The 21,144-nt window shown below is 37.9% G+C and overlaps 1 protein-coding gene across 1 annotated transcript; it reads left to right on the top strand.

Annotated features, from left to right (window-relative positions):
* The first annotated feature begins 690 nt into the window (after positions 1-690).
* On the top strand, positions 691-17,312 carry LOC119778086 (atrial natriuretic peptide receptor 1-like). Its single transcript, XM_038277182.1, has 14 exons — positions 691-885; positions 1,187-1,261; positions 1,365-1,442; positions 1,549-1,653; positions 4,923-4,994; positions 6,411-6,570; positions 8,155-8,310; positions 9,399-9,567; positions 11,592-11,738; positions 11,860-11,983; positions 12,944-13,012; positions 13,093-13,267; positions 13,370-13,468; positions 16,940-17,312. Exons 1-14 carry the CDS (start codon positions 706-708, stop codon positions 17,083-17,085), a joined length of 1,755 nt encoding a protein of 584 aa, XP_038133110.1. The 5' UTR covers positions 691-705; the 3' UTR covers positions 17,086-17,312.
* The last annotated feature ends 3,832 nt before the right edge of the window (positions 17,313-21,144 follow it).

The following is a 21,144-nucleotide window of genomic DNA, read 5'->3' as shown; positions in this document are numbered from 1 at the left end:
ACGTACTTTCTGATTTGTGCAAAAGGCAATATATAAATAAAATTAAAAGTGACCCAAATTTTGAATTTCCCCACTTTTGATCTGTAATGGGATACAGGCAAACTTCATAGAGTTTAATTCTAAATACAAAATTTTCCACAGACCTGTAAATTATTTTGTACAGTTGCACCAAACCTTATATTACTGGTACTTTATGCACAAAATTACAAAGTTTTGAGTAGGAGTATTTTGTGTGCAATGTTTGCTCATACAGTTCCTCTAATACATAAAAAAGATAAACCTTGCATTTTGCTATATTTCTGTTCTTGTTTATTGAAAATAATAAAGATGTCAAGCCAGATATTTGGGTTGTTGCAGAGTTCTTGGGTAAAAAAAAAATACTTAAAATTTGTTTACAGATCAACCATTAAATATGCATGTGATGATTATTTACTTTGAGGTAATTAAAGGTTGAGGTTTTCTTTTATGTGTGCTGAAAAAATAATCATTCGCCAAACTCACAGCACATTGTATGAGGACCAACCAAAGCTGTTTCTTAATTCCATCTGTGATTCTTATTCCAAATGTTTATCTGAGTCGCTGCTCGGCTCAGTTTTGTCAAAAATGCTCTTCACCTTAAAAACAGCCTCCATTTCTGTCCTTCTCTGTGGTTCACCTTCCTCTCGCCTCTCTCGGTGTTTCCCCTTGTTTTTTTAACACACACTAATGCATCACCAGCTCTGCAAATACACGCACACACACCTGTCCTCCTGTCTGTTAAATAGGAAGTTGAAGCTGGAGAACGAATTGGTGGCCCAGCTGTGGAGGGTTTCCTGGGAAGACATCCAGATGAGTAACCTGGAAAAGTCCTTGAGGAGAACTTGCAGCAGACTCACCTTTTCCCTGGTAAATACATATCGTTTTAGTGTCAACTACTGTTAACGTATCTCATTTTAGAGTCTTTAAACGCCACATTCTGTGACTTTTTTCTTTCTTTTTGTCTCCCTTCATCCTGTGCCACCAGAAACTTTTCAAATCCCTTAACCTTAACCATATTCTGTTATCTTACCATATAGTTTTTCTTTTAAAAATCTACACAACTGGTTTTGTAGTAGATTTACTATTTCTGCAGAATCTGGCTCTAATTAGGGGCGAAATGTCCTACTTATGCAGATTGTTTCACTTTTGACTGGTTGTATGCTTTCAGAAAGGATCAAACTATGGTTCTCTGATGACCATGGAAGGGAACGTTCAGATCTACACCAAAACCGGATACCTCAAGGTCTGTCAACACGTTAAAACAATCATATCCTGTAATGCAGGGCATCACAGTAAAGTTCCAGTGCCATGAATAAGTTGAACATGAGGATTTTTGTTTCCTTAAGGGTAATCTGGCAGCGATCAAGTACATAAACAAGAAGCGCATTGACCTGACGAGAGAGGTTCTGTTTGAGCTGAAGCATGTAAGGATCCAGTCGTTGAGAACCGAGCTTCTATTATTAGATTTTAGTGTACTTATTCTAGACTGTTGGCAGCCTTGATGTGATTTGAGTCTCTTGTTTTCTGCAGATGCGAGACGTTCATAACGAACATCTGACTCGTTTTATTGGTGCCTGCCTTGATCCTCCACACATGTGCATCATCACAGAGTATTGCCCCAGGGGCAGCCTTCAGGTCAGGCTCACTCACCTTTGCACCGATGAACTGATGAAAACATTACATCCAGCAATTAATACATTTATTTTCATTGTGCCATTATCTCTGTCAGTAACCATGAGTATCTATAGCATTTTACACCACTTCCCTCCAAAAAGATATTCAATAAATACCGTATTTTCACGACCATAAGGCGCACCGTACTAAAAGGCGCACTCTCAGTTATGTGTCCCATTTCTGTATTTAACACACACATAAGGCGCACCGGACTATAGGGCACGTTTTTTATATACAGGTACAAGTCCTCTACTACCTTTAAATACCTCTACTGCGTATTTAAAAATACAGCGGGGGCAAAACTGAGTATGACTGTGCTTTATTCATGTATTTATTACAAAGTATTAATCAAACCTGGCAGCTGGCCGTGAGACAGAGACATCGCAGATGACACAGCGCTGTGGTCACTCCTAAATTAACTTAAAATCCTGAAACCTGCTGACGGAATATGTTCGCTTTTATTGCCGGTATCCTGGTGCCTGCAGCTAAAATTATTTAGATGAAAAACACCTGCCAGCAGCCGCGGTGAACCCCAGGCTGCCCAGCCTACAGGCTGCTGATGAAGAGATTTCTGCTGTCAGCGCACCGCTGGTATGTGGGGGTCTGAGCGCCTCCGACAGAAATAGATAATCTGGATGAACTGACTGCAATTATTAAGTTTTCAGGTGGACTTTCTCACTTAAAAACATATTAAAACTACTTTATTCCCACTGATCACAGCAAATATAGCTGCAAGATTTAGATTATTTAGATGAAAAACACCTGCAAGCAGCCGCGGTGAACGAAAGGATTTCTCCTGTCGGCGCACCGCTGGTATGTGGGGGTCTGAGCGCCTCCGACAGAAATAGATAATCTGGATGAACTGACTGCAATTATTAAGTTTTCAGGTGGACTTTCTCACTTAAAAACATATTAAAACTACTTTATTCCCACTGATCACAGCAAATATAGCTGCAAGATTTAGATTATTTAAAAACACCTGCCAGCCACCGCGATGAAGAGGAGGAGACGCGCCGGGGATGCTGTTGAATTAAGTTTTCAGGGAGAAAAATACAGCGGGAGCAAAACTGAGTATGATTGTGCTTTATTCATGTATTTATTACAAAGTATTAATCAAACCCATCAAAGTCATCATCCTCTGTTTCTGAATAAAACAGCTGCGCTAAATCAGACATGCCAGTTTCCCCTTCTTCGCTGTCAGTCACTTTCCGTGCAGCGCAGCTCCTCAGAAATAATGCCGGCTTTTGCGAAAGCTTGAACAACAGAGCCAGCAGACACTTTAGTCCAAGCATCTACAATCCATCCGCTAACGGTGGCGTAATCTGCCCGGCGCTGCCTTCTTATCCTGAAACTGTGGTCTCCGTCGGTCATCCATCGCTCCCACGCCGCTCGCAGCCTTACTTCGAACGGCTGCTTCACACCGATGTCGAGCGGTTGAAGCTCCTTTGTCAGACCCCCGGGATAACGGCGAGCACAGCGTTCATTTGATTCACCTTTTTTTCACATCGGCTGTGAGATGGGCACGCAGCGATGGTGATGCGTGGAAAAAAACCACCTAGTCTTCTCACATACACCTGCCTCAGCCATGCATCCATCCAGCCTTTTCCATTTGCGTTAATATCATATGTCATCAGAGCGCTGTCTGTCTCGCTGGCAGCTCCCAGATCAGCTTCTCTGATTGGTTGATGCGGCGCGTCCAGCAGCAAAACTTCAATTTTTCCATCTCGAGCAGCAGAAGCGCGGCGCTTCAGATGCTTAAACGCTCCCGACGTGCTGCACCAAAATGCGCTGCGGGACCTTTTGCTGCACCTATATGCGCGTCAACCATTGACTTTGCATGTAAACACGCTGCTTCTGCTGCACCTGCTGGGTCCGGTTCACACCGATGTCGAGCAGTTAATTTGTTTCCCCATGTTTTTCACATCAGCTGTGAGATGGGCACGCATGGAGTTACATATTAACAGCGATGGTGAGGGGTGGAAAAAAAACACCTGGTCTCCTTACATTCAGCCACTCTTTCATCATCTCCTCAATGAGGTGGTCTCAAAAGTCGCAGTTACAACACACATAAGGCGCACCGCACCATAGGGCGCACCGCACATTTTGGGGGGAAAAAAAGACGTTTAAGTGCGCCTTATAGTCGTGAAAATACGGTATTATTAAACATTTTATTGATTTATTTAATATCGAAAATACAAGAGTGTTAGTATATTACTTTAACAATTATTTAATAGTACTGTTGCACCAAAAAAGTGATCCCCAAAAAGACATTTGCTTAAAACTTTTCATCAAGAAATTTTAGCCCTGTGACTCCTGCAAGGTATTAGGTGTTAGACTAGTTTCTTGTTTGTCTAAACCCAGATTCTCAGATCTGTTTAGATTAGTTAGTCTGCACGAGAAGCAGTCATGGTCCGATTACAGGACCTGAGCTTTGCTCAAAAAACATAGAAAAATCCTAACTTTTGTGCTTCTTTTTGTGACACCTTAAAGGCAACATTTTGCAGAAACATTTCCCCCTCTTTATCACTTATTATCATCCCTGCATCAATGCTCTCCTACATCATAACTACAAACCAACCCCTCAAACTCTTGTTCCAGTTGGCTTTTAAGAAGACCTCTGCACTGTTACAGTTATCTCCCAGCACTGTAACCTAGCAACCTGACAGCAGGGTAACCTAGCAACAGCTGCTGTGGGGTGCGTGGGGTTTGGGTTGTTGCCAGATGTCCGCTGAATTTAAGAGAGGAGTGAGTTATTTTCTGCCTTGAGAGGACGGAGATGCTATTTTAGCACAGCTGAGGAACATCTGCGATGAGAAGGCAGTGTCCACTTCGTGCAGACTTCCTCACTAAAAGCATCACACTGAGCAAAACCCATCAAAGTAAAGACATGTCTGCAGTTTGAAGATACAGCATGTAGTCGGTTTTATGGTAGAGCTGTTTGTTTGTTTTTTAATCAAGTTTAGTTAAGAAGAGAGCTTCCTTGTCTTCCTGCTCAGATGATTACCTGCTCTCTGCTATTTGGCTGAAACAGAAATATCATTCCGTATGCCACATATGACACTAATGGCACAACCTCCGCGTGGGCGTGCTAGTTTAACTTCCCAACAGTGCCTTCAGGGCATCGCTGGATGGCCAGCAGAGCCGTTTCATGAGCCCACATGTACAGAAGATGATAAAACAGTAAATATAGAGTTGGTTTAAAGCTATGTGTGTTGGGTTGTTTTTTTCAGGATCTGATGGAGAGCGATGGCATTACTCTGGACTGGATGTTCAGATACTCGCTCATCACTGATATCGTCAAGGTAACCACCTGGCTCCAAATTAACGAGAGTGCTGTTAGGCGAGGGGGAGTTGGGACAGAGCTTATCAATAAAACAGAGCATTTTCTGTTCTCCCACCGAGAGTACACAACAGCTGTTTGAGGAGTAAAGATTAGACAAGTCAGCGTTTATATTGCTTATCTGTGATGCACATGTACAGCTGATTTTTTTCTTTCCCATGCATTAAAATATTTTTTTTATTACTTGTCAATTTGATCATTATAGCTTAAAAATAATGAAAACCCAAAATTCTCAAAACTCGTGGTGTCAAACATAAAACAGCTAATTAAGTACAAAAAAAGCAATAAAAGGTTTGTTGAGCCTTTGAATGGGCCCTCGGTACCTGTCAGGGGGCAAAACAGCTATTAAGACAGTCAGTGACACATGGAGGGTAAAGCTCCTCACAGAGTGCGCTATTCAAGCCTTTTCATAGAAAAGTCACTGCAAGGAAATACTGGCACGGAAAAGGTGTTCCAGTAGCATAAATAGTGAAACTTGAACATTTTAAAGATTTATTATGCAATACCCTTTAGATATATATATATATATATATATATATATATATATATATATATATATATATATATATATATATATATATATATATATATATATATATACTTTATTTTTATTTTTTTTACAGTGTTCAGGAAGGGTCAGGTTAACACGATGGTCACTAACCTTTGTTATTCTAAGCAGACGTCAAGTGATGCTGGAAAATTAAATTAGCACCTCCATAAAGCTTATTAGCAGAAGGCAGCATGGAGTGCACTCATTTTCCAAGGTAGATGACAGTATGTTAACAGTTTTTCCATTTCTTTCCACACTTTCTTCGACTCAACTTTGTTTGAATAGGCTTTAACTTTTTCACAACATTCTATAGCATTAATAATCAAAATTACAGAAAATAACAGCTTGAAATCTTTGACTTAGACAACTTTTATTGTCATTTTGTATACACAGAGTGTATACAAAACTAAATTTCGTTTAGTACGGCTTTCCAGACAGTAAATGAAGATTTCCATTCCATAAAGTGCAGCTGTGATCAAATGTATTTTACTTTTCATAATGAGTCCATGTATGTTTTTAATTTCCTTAAATCAGCGACAAAAATATAGATTTTTCTCAATAAGAAAACTAATATGAAATAAAACCTCAAAAGGGTTATTTGTTGTTTTAGCTTTTCTGTTTTTTGCAGTTCTACAATTTAACTTCAATAATAAAAAAATATTAAACTCTCACATTACAATACTATTTAGATGTAGCAAGTGACAGATCAGCCTTTTTACAGGTTTCACATGCACCTTTTATTTCCCATTTTGGCCATATTTCCCTGATCAATAACCCTATTTTATTAATCAGAAACTCTGCTACATCTTAGGTTTTTTTCTTTTTCAGGGAATGGTGTTTCTCCACAACAGCGTCATTGTATCCCACGGCAACCTGAAGTCCTCCAACTGTGTGGTGGACAGTCGGTTTGTGCTGAAGATTACAGACTACGGACTGCAGAGTCTGCGGACCTGCAACTATCCCGAGGACTCGTACGCCTACTACGCACGTAGGAAAAACCTGCACACTTAATGTGTTTCGCACACATGTGTTTGCGTTTGGGGATGAATTAAGCATTTTGACTTGGATTTATTTTACAGCTAAACAAAAATTATTGTGCAATTGTTTACTAAAAACTGTAGAATCACCTATTTGCTGCAGTCACAATAGCATGTTTGTGGAAACAAGTTCCTAGCAAGTATAAACAGCTAAATAATAACTTTTATTGTAGATTACCTCAGACTCAATCAGATTAGAGAGCTCCATGTAAACATAAATTACACTACCATTTTAGTGCATGGATCATTATTGTTTTAAACCCTCCATGGTAAATCTGGCTGCATGTTTAGGGTTGTTGTCCTGCTAGTAGGCTGAACTTCACCTCCGTATAAAGTATTCTGCAGCTCGTTACAAGTTTTGTTCCTAGATTGTATTTTAGTTAGCTCCATATATCTCCCCATCAACTATGAATAGTTTCCCTGTTTCTGCTGCATTCCCATAGCATGATGCTGCTTCTTCTATGTTTCAGCCAGAGGATGTTATCCTCTGGTTACTTTTCCTCCTCACACGTTTCTTTACAGAGTCCCCCTTTTACACACGCTTGCTGTTTTTTCGCCTACTTGTGTGTAATTTTAAACATGATCTCTAATTGCTTTCCTTCAACAATAGATTTCTATTTGCCTCCCTTTCGAAAACGCTTTAATTATTGCATATATTACTGATGTAATAATTGCACAGCTCTAGTGGGAGTCTGCGGATCTCTGCAGCTCATCTAAAGTCACCATTGGAAGATTAAGCTGCTTCTTTAAATTTGAGCTGTTACTGCTCTCTTGAAAGGTCCTAGGTGGATAGCCATGTTACTGTTGTACGCTTAATGGTATAGTGGAGGATTTTCATGAATTTTTTAAAAGACCCGACCTCTCTACTTTTGAAAGAAAATGCACATGCACAACCCTACACCCGCTCCAGAGAGGGAATGCCTATTAAATGCATGCAAGAGCATACACAAGCCCATTTCTCCGCGTGCACACTCTGTTTAAAAGTTGCTGTTTGCATTGCTCATTCGATCTTTCTTTCCAAAAGATTTGCAATTTTTCTAATATGTCAGACTCACCACAGTGAAAATGGGGACGATCACATAGGACGGCCTTACGAAAACATATCACCAGAATGATTGACAATTAGGAGGAACAATTATTTAGATGATCCGCCTGGATAAAGAACATCCTCCATTTTACCTTTAATGACCAGTTCTCTGCAGGATGTTCAAAGCCTGATAACCTCTCACTTTTTTCTAGTCTGCTGAATCCCTGATCTATGTTAGCCTACTAATGTTTTATCTGACACCTTCACAGAACATCTTCAATTACACCAATTTGGTGATTTCTCTGAGAAATATCTTCCACTGAATTTTATTGAGGTGTGTCTAAGTAAATGGAGAAAATTATTTTATTTATTAGGAAATATCTCAAAAACAGTTTGTAAGCTTTAAAGAAAAACATGGGCAATTTGTGTCGTGAAGGGAAATGAAAATAACTCCTATTTTAAAACAGTTCAAGGCTTTGTCATGAGTAAACTGTTTTGATCGTGACAGGAAAACTGTGGACCGCTCCTGAGCTCCTGAGGGAGGAGTGTCCGCCTGCCTGCGGGACCCAGAAGGGGGATGTCTACAGCTTTGGCGTGATCCTTCAGGAGGTTGCTCTGCTAAAGGGAGTCTTCTACCTCGACTCACACTCCTTCTCTCCTAAAGGTCAGTGTTGAACAGCAGGCGGACCCGAGCGCAGTCCGACGTCTCTAATCTATGAGCTGAAACATAAAATACGATGAAAGCGTTGTGTTGTTTACATTCCTGTGTGGCAGCTTGATGGGCCGCAGCCATCGACATGTCAATAATTCGTCAGATCGTACCCTGCCTGTGTCAGGTGTTATCTGCACTTCTGTAAAAAAAATATGTAGCTTTAGTAACAGTTAAAAAAAAGGAAAAACTAAGAGATTCTCAAAATCCCTTAGACCTTTAATCTGAACCAACGAGGTACTTATTACATTCTTTTGGTGGTTTTTACTGCAAAATAAAAATGGTATGGCTTTAAATTGGAGGCCAATTTTATTTAAAAGGATATTGAGATATTAACAGACTCATTTATAAACAGTTACTCACTAAAATATTAACACAAAGGTCATTTTGCTCTCCAGTAACTCGATTCTCTACGTAAACCACTCTTACTTTTCCACTTACAGGAAATAAAAGCAAAATATTTGAAATCAAGATATTAAATCAGACCAATAAAAACTAAATAATTAAAATATGAATTTAAAGTGCAAAGAAACCTGCTTTGAAGTTGTTCTTTTCACAAAATGCCTCCTGATTTTGAAAGTATTATTAAGAGTTTAGATTATCAGAAGCAACTGGATTCACTCGTACAAAAACAAAAATACTGTCAACCAAAACGAACCATAACGAAGCAAAGAAGTAGAGGATAAACCAAATGTAAATAACCTTTAAGGCTTATTGTGTGCAGTTAATCAAACTGATCCATATGGAGGTGGGTTTCCAGAACAGCAAAGCCCTTTAATATTTATCAGTAACCACCTGTCAGCTGTAGGTCATTTTGGTTCATGGGTGGAGAGGCTCACTTTTTTAAGTTAGTATGTTCTGGATAAAGCCTTTGTCAAACATAAGTACACTAGTTAAACATGTACAGTTAGAACTCACCTTATATATCTCCAACGGAATGTTGATGTTAACCTATTTATGTCTCTTTGAAAAATGAGTTTATGAAAGTAATATTGAAAGAGTATGACAAACCTTTTTGATGGACCTGCATCCAACATTTACAGAGATCATCCAGGCAGTGATTCAGGGTGGCGCCCCCCCTCTGCGGCCCTCCCTCTGCTTCCATAGTCACAGCGAGGAGCTCGGGGTCCTCATGCAGCGCTGCTGGAGCGAAGAACCGAGCGAGAGGCCCGACTTTAACACCATTAAGATCCTCCTGAGAAAGCAGCACAGGTGAGCAAGGAAACACAGTGGTATAAGAATAAAGGGGGGTTTGAATAAATTAGCTTGAGTTAATTTATTTGAGTAACTCACTTGTTAATGGAACAGAAAAAAGAGGATTTTCAGTTGTAACAATACATTTGGTAATACTGTGCAAAAGCCTGTTTATTTGCACTAAAATAGTACTACTGTTGTGAAGAAAATGCATTTATAGGTCGAGCAGAGTTGTGTTGTTTTTGCCTGAGAAAAGCTGCTTTTGATGGAGGGAGTGTGATGGTGTGGGATGGTATTTCCCTCCCTGGACAAAATTGGGATGTTTTCACTGCATGCAATTTTAATGCATCCAAATATATAAAGATTAGATTTTGCAGCTCTGAGAGTCCAAACTATATATTTTAGGACAGTGTTTCCAGATTTTTCACTTGTGTACCCCTTTAGGCATATTATCTTACTCTTATTCAAATGTATTGATGACATCTTTTTACCTTGAGCATTTCATTCTTTGGAATGTTATTCTTTCCAACTCAGATTTAAAAAGCAACAGCATAAATATGTTGCCTGGAATTTATTAAGGAATCTCGTAAATATGTTTTAGATGGATCCTCACAAAGTAGAACAGATCCTATCCCTACTTTATTTTTATTTTATTATCTGAGAAATAAAATATTTTCATGTACCTCTTGCAATGCACTCGCGGACCACTAGGAGTACAAGTACCCCCTGTTGGGAATCACAGTTTTTTTTTAAAGCTGAAGTCTGTAAGTTTTTAAAAATCACTTTTTTGTCATATTGGCTAAAACTGTCCCTATGCCCAGACAGCAGTACATGTGATATGTAACCTGTGAAAAAAACTGCTTCCCTTCTGGTGGCATGCGGTAGCCGCGCAGATGCTGTGAGAGGGGTGGAGCTTGAGTGAAGCAGAGAGGGTGGGGGAGTGGCGTGAAACCTGTTTTTCTTCAAATTTTCAGTTGAAGTCTGCTCTCTCCTCAATGTTACAGACTGCAGCTTTAATGCTGACTTTATCAGAGACTACATCCAGATATGAGATCACAGAGGGTGGAATGGTCCTGGCTTTATTAAAATGAACACTAATGGGATCAGATTGGACATGCTGTTTTTCTTTATGTTTTAATCAGGCAACTCAATTAATGACACAGAGCAAGAGTCAGAGGAAGCGGTTTGTCTTCAGCAGAGACGATCACGACTCCATATACCGGTGCTCCATTCACTAATGTGTTTTCCTTACAGATTTAGCAACATTTAAAAGGGGAAAAAATTATTTACAAACTGTTTAGGACTTTTTTTTTTTTTTTTAAAGCCTGATAATAAAAAGATAATATAGAAGAGTGTTTTGGCAACTGTGGAAAAAATAAAACTTTCAAAATTCATATGGTTTCTCTAAATTTTGGCATTTTTCTGTTTACTTAATTCATCATTTTCGGAAAAAAAAATTTTAAGTGTTGCCCAAATCCTCTTCTGTGCAAAAAATTACATTACTTTAAAAAAAGGATTTCTTTACATTATCTGCTAAATCTATATTCACAAAATTTTATATGACACATTTCAACCATCTTTACCTCTTAATTTCCCCTTGATTTTTCCCCTTTCTTTGTTAATTAAGATAATAAATAATTCCAAAAAGATTTTAGTTTTAATACCATATATAATGAAATGTTAAGTTGTGTCTACTTTATGGCCCTTAGAAATATTGATAATCGAAAGCAGCTAGTTGTTCACATGGTGTTGTGTGCATGTTTATTAATGGAAAATCATGTGGAAGAAAAACATACTGTTAAAATGTATTGATTAATTTTAACTGATTTACTGGTTATTACAAATAATTCAGTCAAATGCAATTTGGTTTCATTGTGACACAGTGAAGATAATCTAAAGGTTTAAACAAGAGATTTCTTTTCACATTAAAGTAAAATTACTTTTATTATTAAGTTATACAATGTGAAAGTCAGAAATGAGAGAGAATTCAGTCTTCAGTGAAGCAATGAAATCTGTTTGTTCTTGTAAATTTGTGTTTTCAGAGGTTATGGTTCCAACATCCTGGACAACCTGCTTTCTCGTATGGAGCAGTACGCCAACAACCTGGAGGAGCTGGTGGAGGAACGAACTCAGGCATACATCGAGGAGAAACGCAAGGCCGAGGCTTTGCTCTACCAGATACTACCACAGTAACTGCACTTTACCGTTATCTCAGTCAAAACGATTGTGTTTCCAGAACAGTATGCAGACTGCAGCTCGAATTATCAGGTCCTGTAATACCGTTGGAATGCATCTGTGTTTGGCTTTCAGCTCCGTGGCCGACCAGCTAAAACGAGGCGAGACTGTTCAGGCCGAAGCGTTTGACTCGGTCACCATCTACTTCAGTGACATCGTTGGCTTCACTGCTCTGTCTGCTGAGAGCACACCAATGCAGGTTGGTAGAAGCCATCAGGATCAGGGCTTAACTGGAACACTTGAAATGAGAAAATCCAGAGTTTAGAATCAGGCTGCCATCTAGTGGTGGAAAGTCACAACTACACCTCAGATTTACTGAATCTAAGAAATGTAATCAGACCAAATGAACATCAGCTTATTTCTATCATATCATAAAACTCATTGGGTTTTGGGGGTTTTTCTGTGTGACATACCAAGATTGGGTAGAAAATAATTTAAATACTGCATCTGATTTCCTTTTGAAATTACTACAAATTTTTTTATCTTAATAAATCTAATGCAAACAATTCCCTTTGAAAGTCATCTAATCAGTTAACACATTTTACCTGTGTTTTAATCTAAGTATAAATAAAGCTCTCCTGTAAAAGACTTTCAAGGTTTTTTGGAGAACGTTAATAAACAAAAAGCAACACAAAGACCAAAAATAAGATCAGCAAACAGGTCAGGTAGACATTTATAGAGAAGATCAAAGAAAATTTAAATGTTCAAACAGCATCCCAAGTTGGAACGTCCCTAAAACTCTGTTTAACCAACTGTCTATAAATGGAGAAGTCGCTGTCAAGTATCAGGGACCCTTTCACCTTTCACAGACATGGCCATCCACCTAAGCTGACAGTGCTAAAAATCACATAGCATTTTTTAATTTGCTTTGTGTTAAATCATCACATAATGCAGAGACAGTTCCTGTTGAAAATACATGGAAGAACAAAAAAGTCTATTTATGGATGTGACAGGAGAAATTGTTGAATACATTTGAGTGCCAACAACTTCCCCATTTTCTCTGGAGTTTGATCACATTGGTATTGTTTTTTTATCCTTATTCACAAAAGTTAAACACTATCTTTTCTGTGTTTTTAAAACAATAAAAAAAAAACTATTCCAGCAAATGTATTGAAAAAGTGAAAACGTGTGTATTGATTAGAATGTTGTCTGCCTGCAGGTTGTGACGCTATTAAATGATCTCTATACATGCTTTGATGCCATCATCGACAACTTTGATGTTTACAAGGTGGGAAAAAAAACTTCTACTTTTGGACTATTCAGTCTGGTTGGATGAGTTAAAAGATCAGTCTAATCTGGTCTGCTCAGGTGGAGACAATCGGAGATGCCTACATGGTGGTGTCAGGTCTGCCAGTCAGGAACGGTAAGCAGCACGGGCGGGAGGTCGCCCGGATGTCTCTGGCTCTACTGGATGCAGTCAAGAGCTTCACAATTCAACACCGGCCTGATCAGAAGCTTCGGCTTCGCATCGGCATTCACAGTGGTACAGCCGCATGCAAACTCTCTCGTACTAAACAGCATCATACTACAAAGAAACAAGATTACGCAAATCATTACCATGTTGGTGTGTATTTTTTTTCTGTAGGGACTGTGTGTGCAGGCGTGGTTGGCTTAAAAATGCCACGGTACTGTTTGTTTGGAGACACAGTCAACACTGCGTCACGCATGGAGTCCACAGGCGAGGGTAAGACCTGCAGAAACATGTTTAGACCAATAGGATTCAGAGGTTAGAACTTCATCTAACTGTCATGCAGATTTCAATCAGTAGTGCATGAATATTATTAAGCAAACACTAATTATATGTTCTAGGAAGATAATTTTTTTCTGTTGCACAATATACACATATATATATAAATATATATATATATATATATACAGCGGCGTAGGAAGCGGGGGGGACGGGGGGGACATGTCCCCCCCAATATAAAAGCCAGGTGGATATGTCCCCCCCAAAAATTGTACCGCAAAATATTAGATTTTGACAATTTTTTAACTATCGTGCTTTTATTTTGAAGGCGCAGCATAGCGTTACGTCACTGTACTCCCCCTCCCCTCTGTGAACTGTTGAGTGTTTGAGCACTCAGAGGGAAACAGCGATACAGAAAGTCAGAAACTTGTTAATGAGGTAAAATGGTCTGTCGGGAATGCTGCTATGAATATTGCTTATTTATAACGTCTTGTTGTCAGTTCACTTTCATATATAGAAACTGAATCTTTTTGGTTTAGGCATCTTAGTCTTGTAGGAAGAGGATTAGGGCCACTGAAAAACGTTAACTGATTTTTAAATGTTTTTTTAGTTTAACATTGGGGGAAAAGTCAGAATTCTGACTTTTCTCAGAATTCTGACTTTAATCTCAGAATTCTGACTTTTTTTCCTGACTTTTTTTCCCAGATTTCTGACTTTAATCTCAGAATTCTGACTTTTTTCTCAGAAATCTGACAGATGATTAATATTTCTAATCAGTTTACAGTTTTTTTTGGTGGGGGGAGGGGGGACTATACAGATATATAAAAACAAGAAGGTCTACCCAAAAAATAACCAGAATATATGTTTAGAGTAAAGATTGACTACTTGTGTTTACACAAGCACACAATTTCAAATCTGATGAGCTTGCTGTGCAAGAAAATGTAAAATATACGTATAAAGAAATATAACAGGAAGTACTGCTAAAACATAAACTAAATGTTAAATAATGTAGATATTGGTTTAAAAAATTCTTCAGATTTGGAAATTTGGAAGGAATACATAATTTTGAAATTAATCCACAAATCTGGTAAAAAAAATAAATAAATAAATAAAAAAGTTGCACTTTTTTACTTGAGGAATTTGTTGAATAACTTCATAATTATGAGTTTAACTAGTTGGAGGTAATGCTACACTTCTCTGCTTCCTGTCCTGCTCATAAAAGGTAAACATTATAAACCCACCATTAATTTTCTACACTATTTGGAAAACACAACACAAATGTAATATAACAAAAGTATGTTTAACAACAAACATGTTAGCATCAAGCCATAGCCATGTCTCTTTTAGAGACTAGCTCTCTTGTTTTAATGACCTTCTGCTCCTCCATTAATGAGGGGACCCCTCGGGCACGTAAAAAGTTAACTAATTCTGTCATTTTCCACCAATGTGTCACTGGCTCTCTCAAACAACTCACATCTTTGTCAGTGAAGCTGAGTGCTCCCACCTCTTCCTTCATGGTGCCCATCTACATTAAGATCCACAATTCTGAGAAAAAAAGTCTTAATTCTGAAAATAAAAGTCAGAATTCTGAGAAAAAAAGTCTTAATTCTGAAAATAAAAGACTTTTTTCCCGTATTAAACTGAAATAAAATGTAAAAATCACTTAACTTTTTTTTTTCCAGTGGCCCTAATCCTCTTCCGTAGTCTTGGGCTGATCACTCATCCAATATTTAACTGCTAACTTTCTCTAGACGTTTGCCACGCTAGCCAAAATGTTTTTTTTATATATTTTTTTTTATATCTCATTTCAGTACAATGCCACCACCAACTAAAAGGCTGAAACAGCAGTAGGACTTACTCAGATTTTTTTTTAAAGAGAAACGTCAGTGTGAGTAACAGTCACCTAACACAACTTGTGTTGAAATTAGCCCGGTCTGGGCGTGCGTTTTACGAGGATTTTTTATTTTTTGCATGGTTTTAATTCGCCGAAATGGACAGATGTTATACCTGCCGCGCTCCTGATCGTTAGTTAACCACAGGGAGAATTAATTTTAATTCTTAGCAGCGGCGATCGCATTGGTTGTGCAACCACTAATTAACCAACTAATTAACTTCTGCACCTTTATTTCCTCAAACTGCTGGCTCCTCTTTTTAGACTATAAACAGATTAACACAACATTGACAACTCTGTAGTTTTCTCTGTTCTGTACTGCAAATTGGAATTAAAGGCGCCATTTCTACCAAAGGTCTGGACAGACTGGCCACCTGTCTAGGGTGGACCCCGCACCAGCACCTCCCGACCCCACTAAGGGACAGGGTGTACAGAAAATGGAAGGATGGATGGATTTCTACCAAAGGTTGATAATGCGTTTTTGAACCAGATGCTTCAAAGCGCCCTGTCCATAATTCTTCAACACACTGTCAGCTCCCTCTGTCAGTCAACCTATATAAATTCATTTTTGACCATTATTGCAAGTTTGACAAAATAAAACATATCAAACTTTGCACTTGTGTGGCCTACTGAATTGTTTTGATTTTCTAGTGCGTATGCGGACACTAAATATGCCAAGGGCTGAAGCCTTTGAAAGACATCTCCCTTTGCTGAATAAAAGACTCCAGTCATTTTGTTTGGTGATATGCTCACATCTTATGAACAAATGCATTATGTACATTTTAAATGCATTATTTTTGCAAACACATTTATAAAGGAATAAAGTAAAAGATTAAATAGCCTTTTTTTTAAGTAGCGTACTTAAGATATGTTTCTGTTGAATATTTACGAATCTCAGATTTCCGACATGTGTCCCCCCCAATTGTAAACATATTCCTACGCCCTTGTATATATATATATATATATATATATATATATATATATATATATATATATATAAATATTTAGCCATTCGTTATGGCAGCTAAACTTAGTCACATTTCTCTTCAGTGTCTGCGCCATCTTTGTTCTTTCCAAAAGATTATCCTATTATGCTTTGCAAGGAGGGCTTTTGCAAAGCATTCTGGGATATAGCTGCTCGTCTAGTGACCATGGATGCAAACTACTTTTCCAGGTGCATTGTGAGAAGTTTTGAGACCACTACTTTGTCATCCACGAGACATTCGGATACTCATAAAAAGTAGCTTAACCCCCAGTTTCCTGGTCCCTTACAGCTGTTCATCTGTTAATCAGTTCATCTGCTGTCCATCAAGTTATCACTTCTTTCATTAATTATCTTGTTTGATATCAGTGATAATTATTTGCTCCATCCCAAATAAGTATCTGTTGTCAGGGGTTTTTACTGATCAGAGTCAGTATCTAAGAAATCTGCATTTTTTCAATATATTACTGCCTCTGTCCATCTTTTTGCAATTCAGGGGGTGAGGCTGTAAGGAGTTGAAATGGATTTATTAGAAAAAGAATTCATATATTTACACTGGAGCACCTTTTAATGTCAGATATGTGTGTCCTCTCAGCCTTAAAGATTCACGTGTCGGAGGCGACTCGTCAGGTCCTGCTGGAGTTCAGCTGCTTCCAGCTACAACTCAGAGGGGAAATCGAAGTAAAGGGCAAAGGACGCATGAGGACATACTGGCTGCTGGGAGAAAATGAGAAGAAATGACCTAGATCTGATGGCTGGGAGTCAATTGTGTCCCGTTTCTCCAGTCGGATGGATGTTTCTGACAACAGTCCAGAAGACAAATTAGCAACTGACTCATCCAACCTGGTTTCACCAGACATAAACTGTTGAAATGAACAGATACAAACAAGACAAATGTTTTACTGTAAGATAAAACATCCAAAAGTAAGTTATGTAAATACAAAATAAAATGGGTATTGTTACTTTTGTTCAAATGTCTCTTGGTGTTTCTCTGTGTGGAGTTTGCATTTTTACCATGATGTATAGCTGGGGTTTTTTCTCAAGGGTCACTGGATTGTTTCAAACTTTTAAAAGAGATTCTGATGTTTTTCGTTTTTTAATTGGTAAGTATGTTACAAACCAACATAAAGTGCATATAAGTGGATGAGAAAGCGAAACTTTTCACAGTTATAAAACTATAAGTGTCGTGCTCTTCTCCTCTCCTCAGTAAATACATTCTTCTGGGTTATGTCTCTGTTGCTGCCCAGTAGCTCTAGCTCAATAAGGCTGGATGGAGATTGTCTACGAACGTCAATGCTTAAGTGTTTACAAAGGCACTTTCCGGTAGATGGATTGAAGTCAGGACTTTGACTGGGAGGCTCTAACACATGAATGTGCTCTAATCTAAACCAAACCGCTGTAGCTCCTGGTATTTTGTGGGGTTTTTTTATGGTTGTCCTGCTGGAAGGTGAACCTCTTTCTAACTCTTTTGTGTTTTAGCCTTTAACAGGTTTTCTTTCACGCTTGTCCTGTATTTAGCTCAGTCCAGTTTCCCCTTAACCTTGGACTAGTTTCCTTTCACTGCTGCCCTACAGCATAATTCTGCCACCATCATGTTTTACTCTTGGAGTGGTCTGTTTAGGAGGATCTGAACAGATGATCATTCACTTGTTGCTGTATCCCTTACTTGTCTTGTGCTAATGGTAAATGGGGACTTCTTTTACCTTTTTTTAACAAATTTTTCTTTCACAGCACTTCATTAATACCAGGTTTGTGGACGGAACAAGTCAACCTGTCTAGAGGTGTCAAGGAACAAAGTAAAAACACGTTGTTATCTCACTTAAGTAGAAATTTTGGCTATCTATACTTTATTGGAGTAATTATTTTCAGACAACTTTTTACTTTTACTCCTTACATTTTTTAGCAATTACTTCTACTTTCTACTCCTTACATTTTAAAATAAGACTCATTATTTTTGTTTCATTTAAGCTCATCTTCTTTATGGCCTGTTGGTATTTAAAAAATCTAAATAATTTGTTTTATCCAGACAATTAGTTTCTTTGTGGTTAGACTCGGTGCTGCACCAACTTGTTGTTCACCACGCACCAAATGATATATTTTTTCAAGATAATGCAATGTTGAAATTGACATTGTTACCGTTATTTATGAAACTAAGAAACTTTAGTAAGTTATCATCCAGAATTGTGGAAAAATTAGTGCAGTAACCAGTGTGAGCTTTAAAGCATCTTTCCTTTACATTTTTTCCTGAATTACTTTTACCTTTATACTTTAAGCACTTTTAAGTGAGGTTCCATTTTTACTGGAGTAAAAAGCTTAAGCTGATACTCTAACCTCTACAAAAATGTTTTTAAACAGTAAGATTTTTACTTCTACTTCACTAATAAACATGAATACTTTTGACACCTCTGCAACTGTCGACTCAATAGATTTTCCCACCAGACCTGAACCTTGTCTGGTTAATAGTCTCCTTGTCCAGCCTGTGAGTTTTGCTGACTAGCGGTAGGTTAGTCATAAGCAGATTTACATGAGATATGTAAGGCTTATGATATTTTATGTTTCTTGTCCGTCATGATACCGTTTGTTTACTAATACTCTCCAAGACACCTCTGACACCTTCCCAGAACAGATAGCTTTAATTACCAGGATTTAGCCTCTTTTTAGCAGTTTGTTCAGTGTTTTGCACACCATTTATTGCACAAGATTTTATGTAGGGTATCATACTAATAGGAGGATGCGAATATTTATTAATATCAAACATTCACCCTTTTTTTATTTTAAGGATTTTAAAAACCTTTTCTTTAAACTTCATAAATATGTTCCAATATGTGTTGGTCAAGTTAAATGCATCAAATTCTTTATTATGAAGGGACTAAATGTGCAATGTTTTCTGGCTAAATCTGTTTAGAAGGTAATTTATATGTAAATGTACATTCGGTGTAAAAGTCTGTAAATGGACGAAGTGTGTAAATGGAAGTTTCTATCTATGTCATTCAAAATGGATTCAACTTTAAATAGGCGGATCTTTTAACAACATCCAACCAGACTGAAGTCCAAAAAAGCGAAGTTTAACTCTAAATATTTTTTCCCACCTTGTAAACATCAAAGTTGTCGATGATGGCATCGAAGCATGTATAGAGATCATTTAGCAGCCTCTGTTTCAGACGGCTAACATCAGTATGGCTAACCAGTGCACAAATGAAATTAATTTTCAGAATTAATTTGAAGTGTATAAATAGTTTTATATTGAGGTTTAGAAGGTTACACAAGTAAAAGCCTTTACTTCCAGCCATAAAGATCCAACCTTGTTCATTAGCACCACTTGTAAAGATGTGTAAAATATAACAATGATAACGTTGTACAAATGCAAATGTACTTTTCTGAGTAGGGAAATATTTTTTTTGTCAGGAAAAACTGATAAAACCCCCCCAAAACTACTTCTCTTTTAAAGTTATTGTCATATTTTTGTCATTTGAGCCCTAAATTGCAAGACAGCCATACAGAAGATCCTTCCTGCCTACAGCTTTCAACACCTATAACAACTCGTAAAAAAAACTGCCCAGAGATTACTGCAACATTTAATTTCCCTTTGGGATTAATAACTTATTTTTATTAAATTAAAATAACAAAAAATAATTTTAGTCATATCATATAACATCTAACAAGGCAGGAGTTTAAAAAGAGGGATCTTTGAGCATTATGTTTTGAATGATCTCCCTAAAACCTCAAGCGTCATTGATCATGGATACTTTTTTGTGTTCCATAGTTCAGTCAACAGGTTTTCAACAGGATTAAGGTTAGATGACCATTAGAGAGGGTTAATTGTGTGTCTCTGAACTATTTTTATGTTAATTTGCAAACTGAGTCTTTATACTGGCAGAGGCTATGTGATTTTTATTTACATTTTTACTTTTGTTAATCAAATAGGTTGTAGTGTAATGTACTGTTAAAGGGCTCCAATGGTATTCTAAAAGAAAACAGATATACAGAATCATAGAACATCCACCTTAAAGTGGGCAGTGTGAGTTTTTTAATCACCTCCAACCTTCTTGCTGTGTTTGGTGACAAGAAAAAATTGGAATATATGCAATATGTTTGCTATTTTCCATTCACATCCAAAGGACACAATTACATAAAAAAAGATTTAAGTGACTTATTTACATTAATCTGAAACATTGTTACAAAAACAAAACAACCATTCTACCTAATACCGTTAAAACAAGAATGGGTTTTGTCTCTCAACTTAAATAACTGAGCTAATTATTGATTTTTTGTTCAATATAAGTGGAAGCTGTTCTATTGTAAGGTAGTTTTCTTAAAATATAGAATTTATTCCTTACAAGTGTGCTTTTTTTTCTTTTCTTTTTTTAATAGGTTCTTTGTAAAAAGGTGAAGTGGTTTCCATGCAGGTGGATGGTTGGATGGAATAGCAGGGATTGGCCCCTGATATCCTCACCTGCTATTGGATGCTCTTGATGTCACTCATACCATCACGTAACCTGATTGGCTTCTGGGCTGCGATGTTCACGCCCCATACGCCAGCTCTGTCTGTGCGGATGTCCGTTATGTTACTGTGGTCGGACGGTGTTACGGAGTCAGAATGGTTTCCCAAGCTGCCTCCAAATAAGTTTTAAAAACACATATCAACTGGCCGAAGTGATTCACAGCGAGGCTCTGACCCGGGCCACAGCCCCTGTGATTCTCCATTACATCGATATAGACACGCACAACATCACTGAAACGGTAGTGCTAGCACAGCTCAGCAGAGCTCCGCTGGGCCCCGGCGAGGCGCGGCGGGAGCAG

The sequence above is a fragment of the Cyprinodon tularosa genome, unplaced genomic scaffold (genome assembly GCF_016077235.1).
Source record: "Cyprinodon tularosa strain WSP-4 unplaced genomic scaffold, ASM1607723v1 ctg13, whole genome shotgun sequence".
NCBI classification, from domain to species: Eukaryota; Metazoa; Chordata; class Actinopteri; order Cyprinodontiformes; family Cyprinodontidae; genus Cyprinodon; species Cyprinodon tularosa.
Note: the sequence above shows the minus strand (reverse complement) of the source record. Positions and strands in the feature narration are given on the sequence as shown.

What these genes read in the sequence shown, in the direction of transcription:
- LOC119778086 (XM_038277182.1), top strand. Translation starts at nt 706, where the DNA reads ATGCATCACCAGCTCTGCAAATACACGCACACACACCTGTCCTCCTGT. An exon ending in GCCCCAGGGGCAGCCTTCAG is followed by an intron (nt 1,654 to 4,922) that starts GTCAGGCTCACT and finishes TGTTTTTTTCAG; the next exon opens with GATCTGATGGAGAGCGATGG. An exon ending in TCATCACTGATATCGTCAAG is followed by an intron (nt 4,995 to 6,410) that starts GTAACCACCTGG and finishes TTTCTTTTTCAG; the next exon opens with GGAATGGTGTTTCTCCACAA.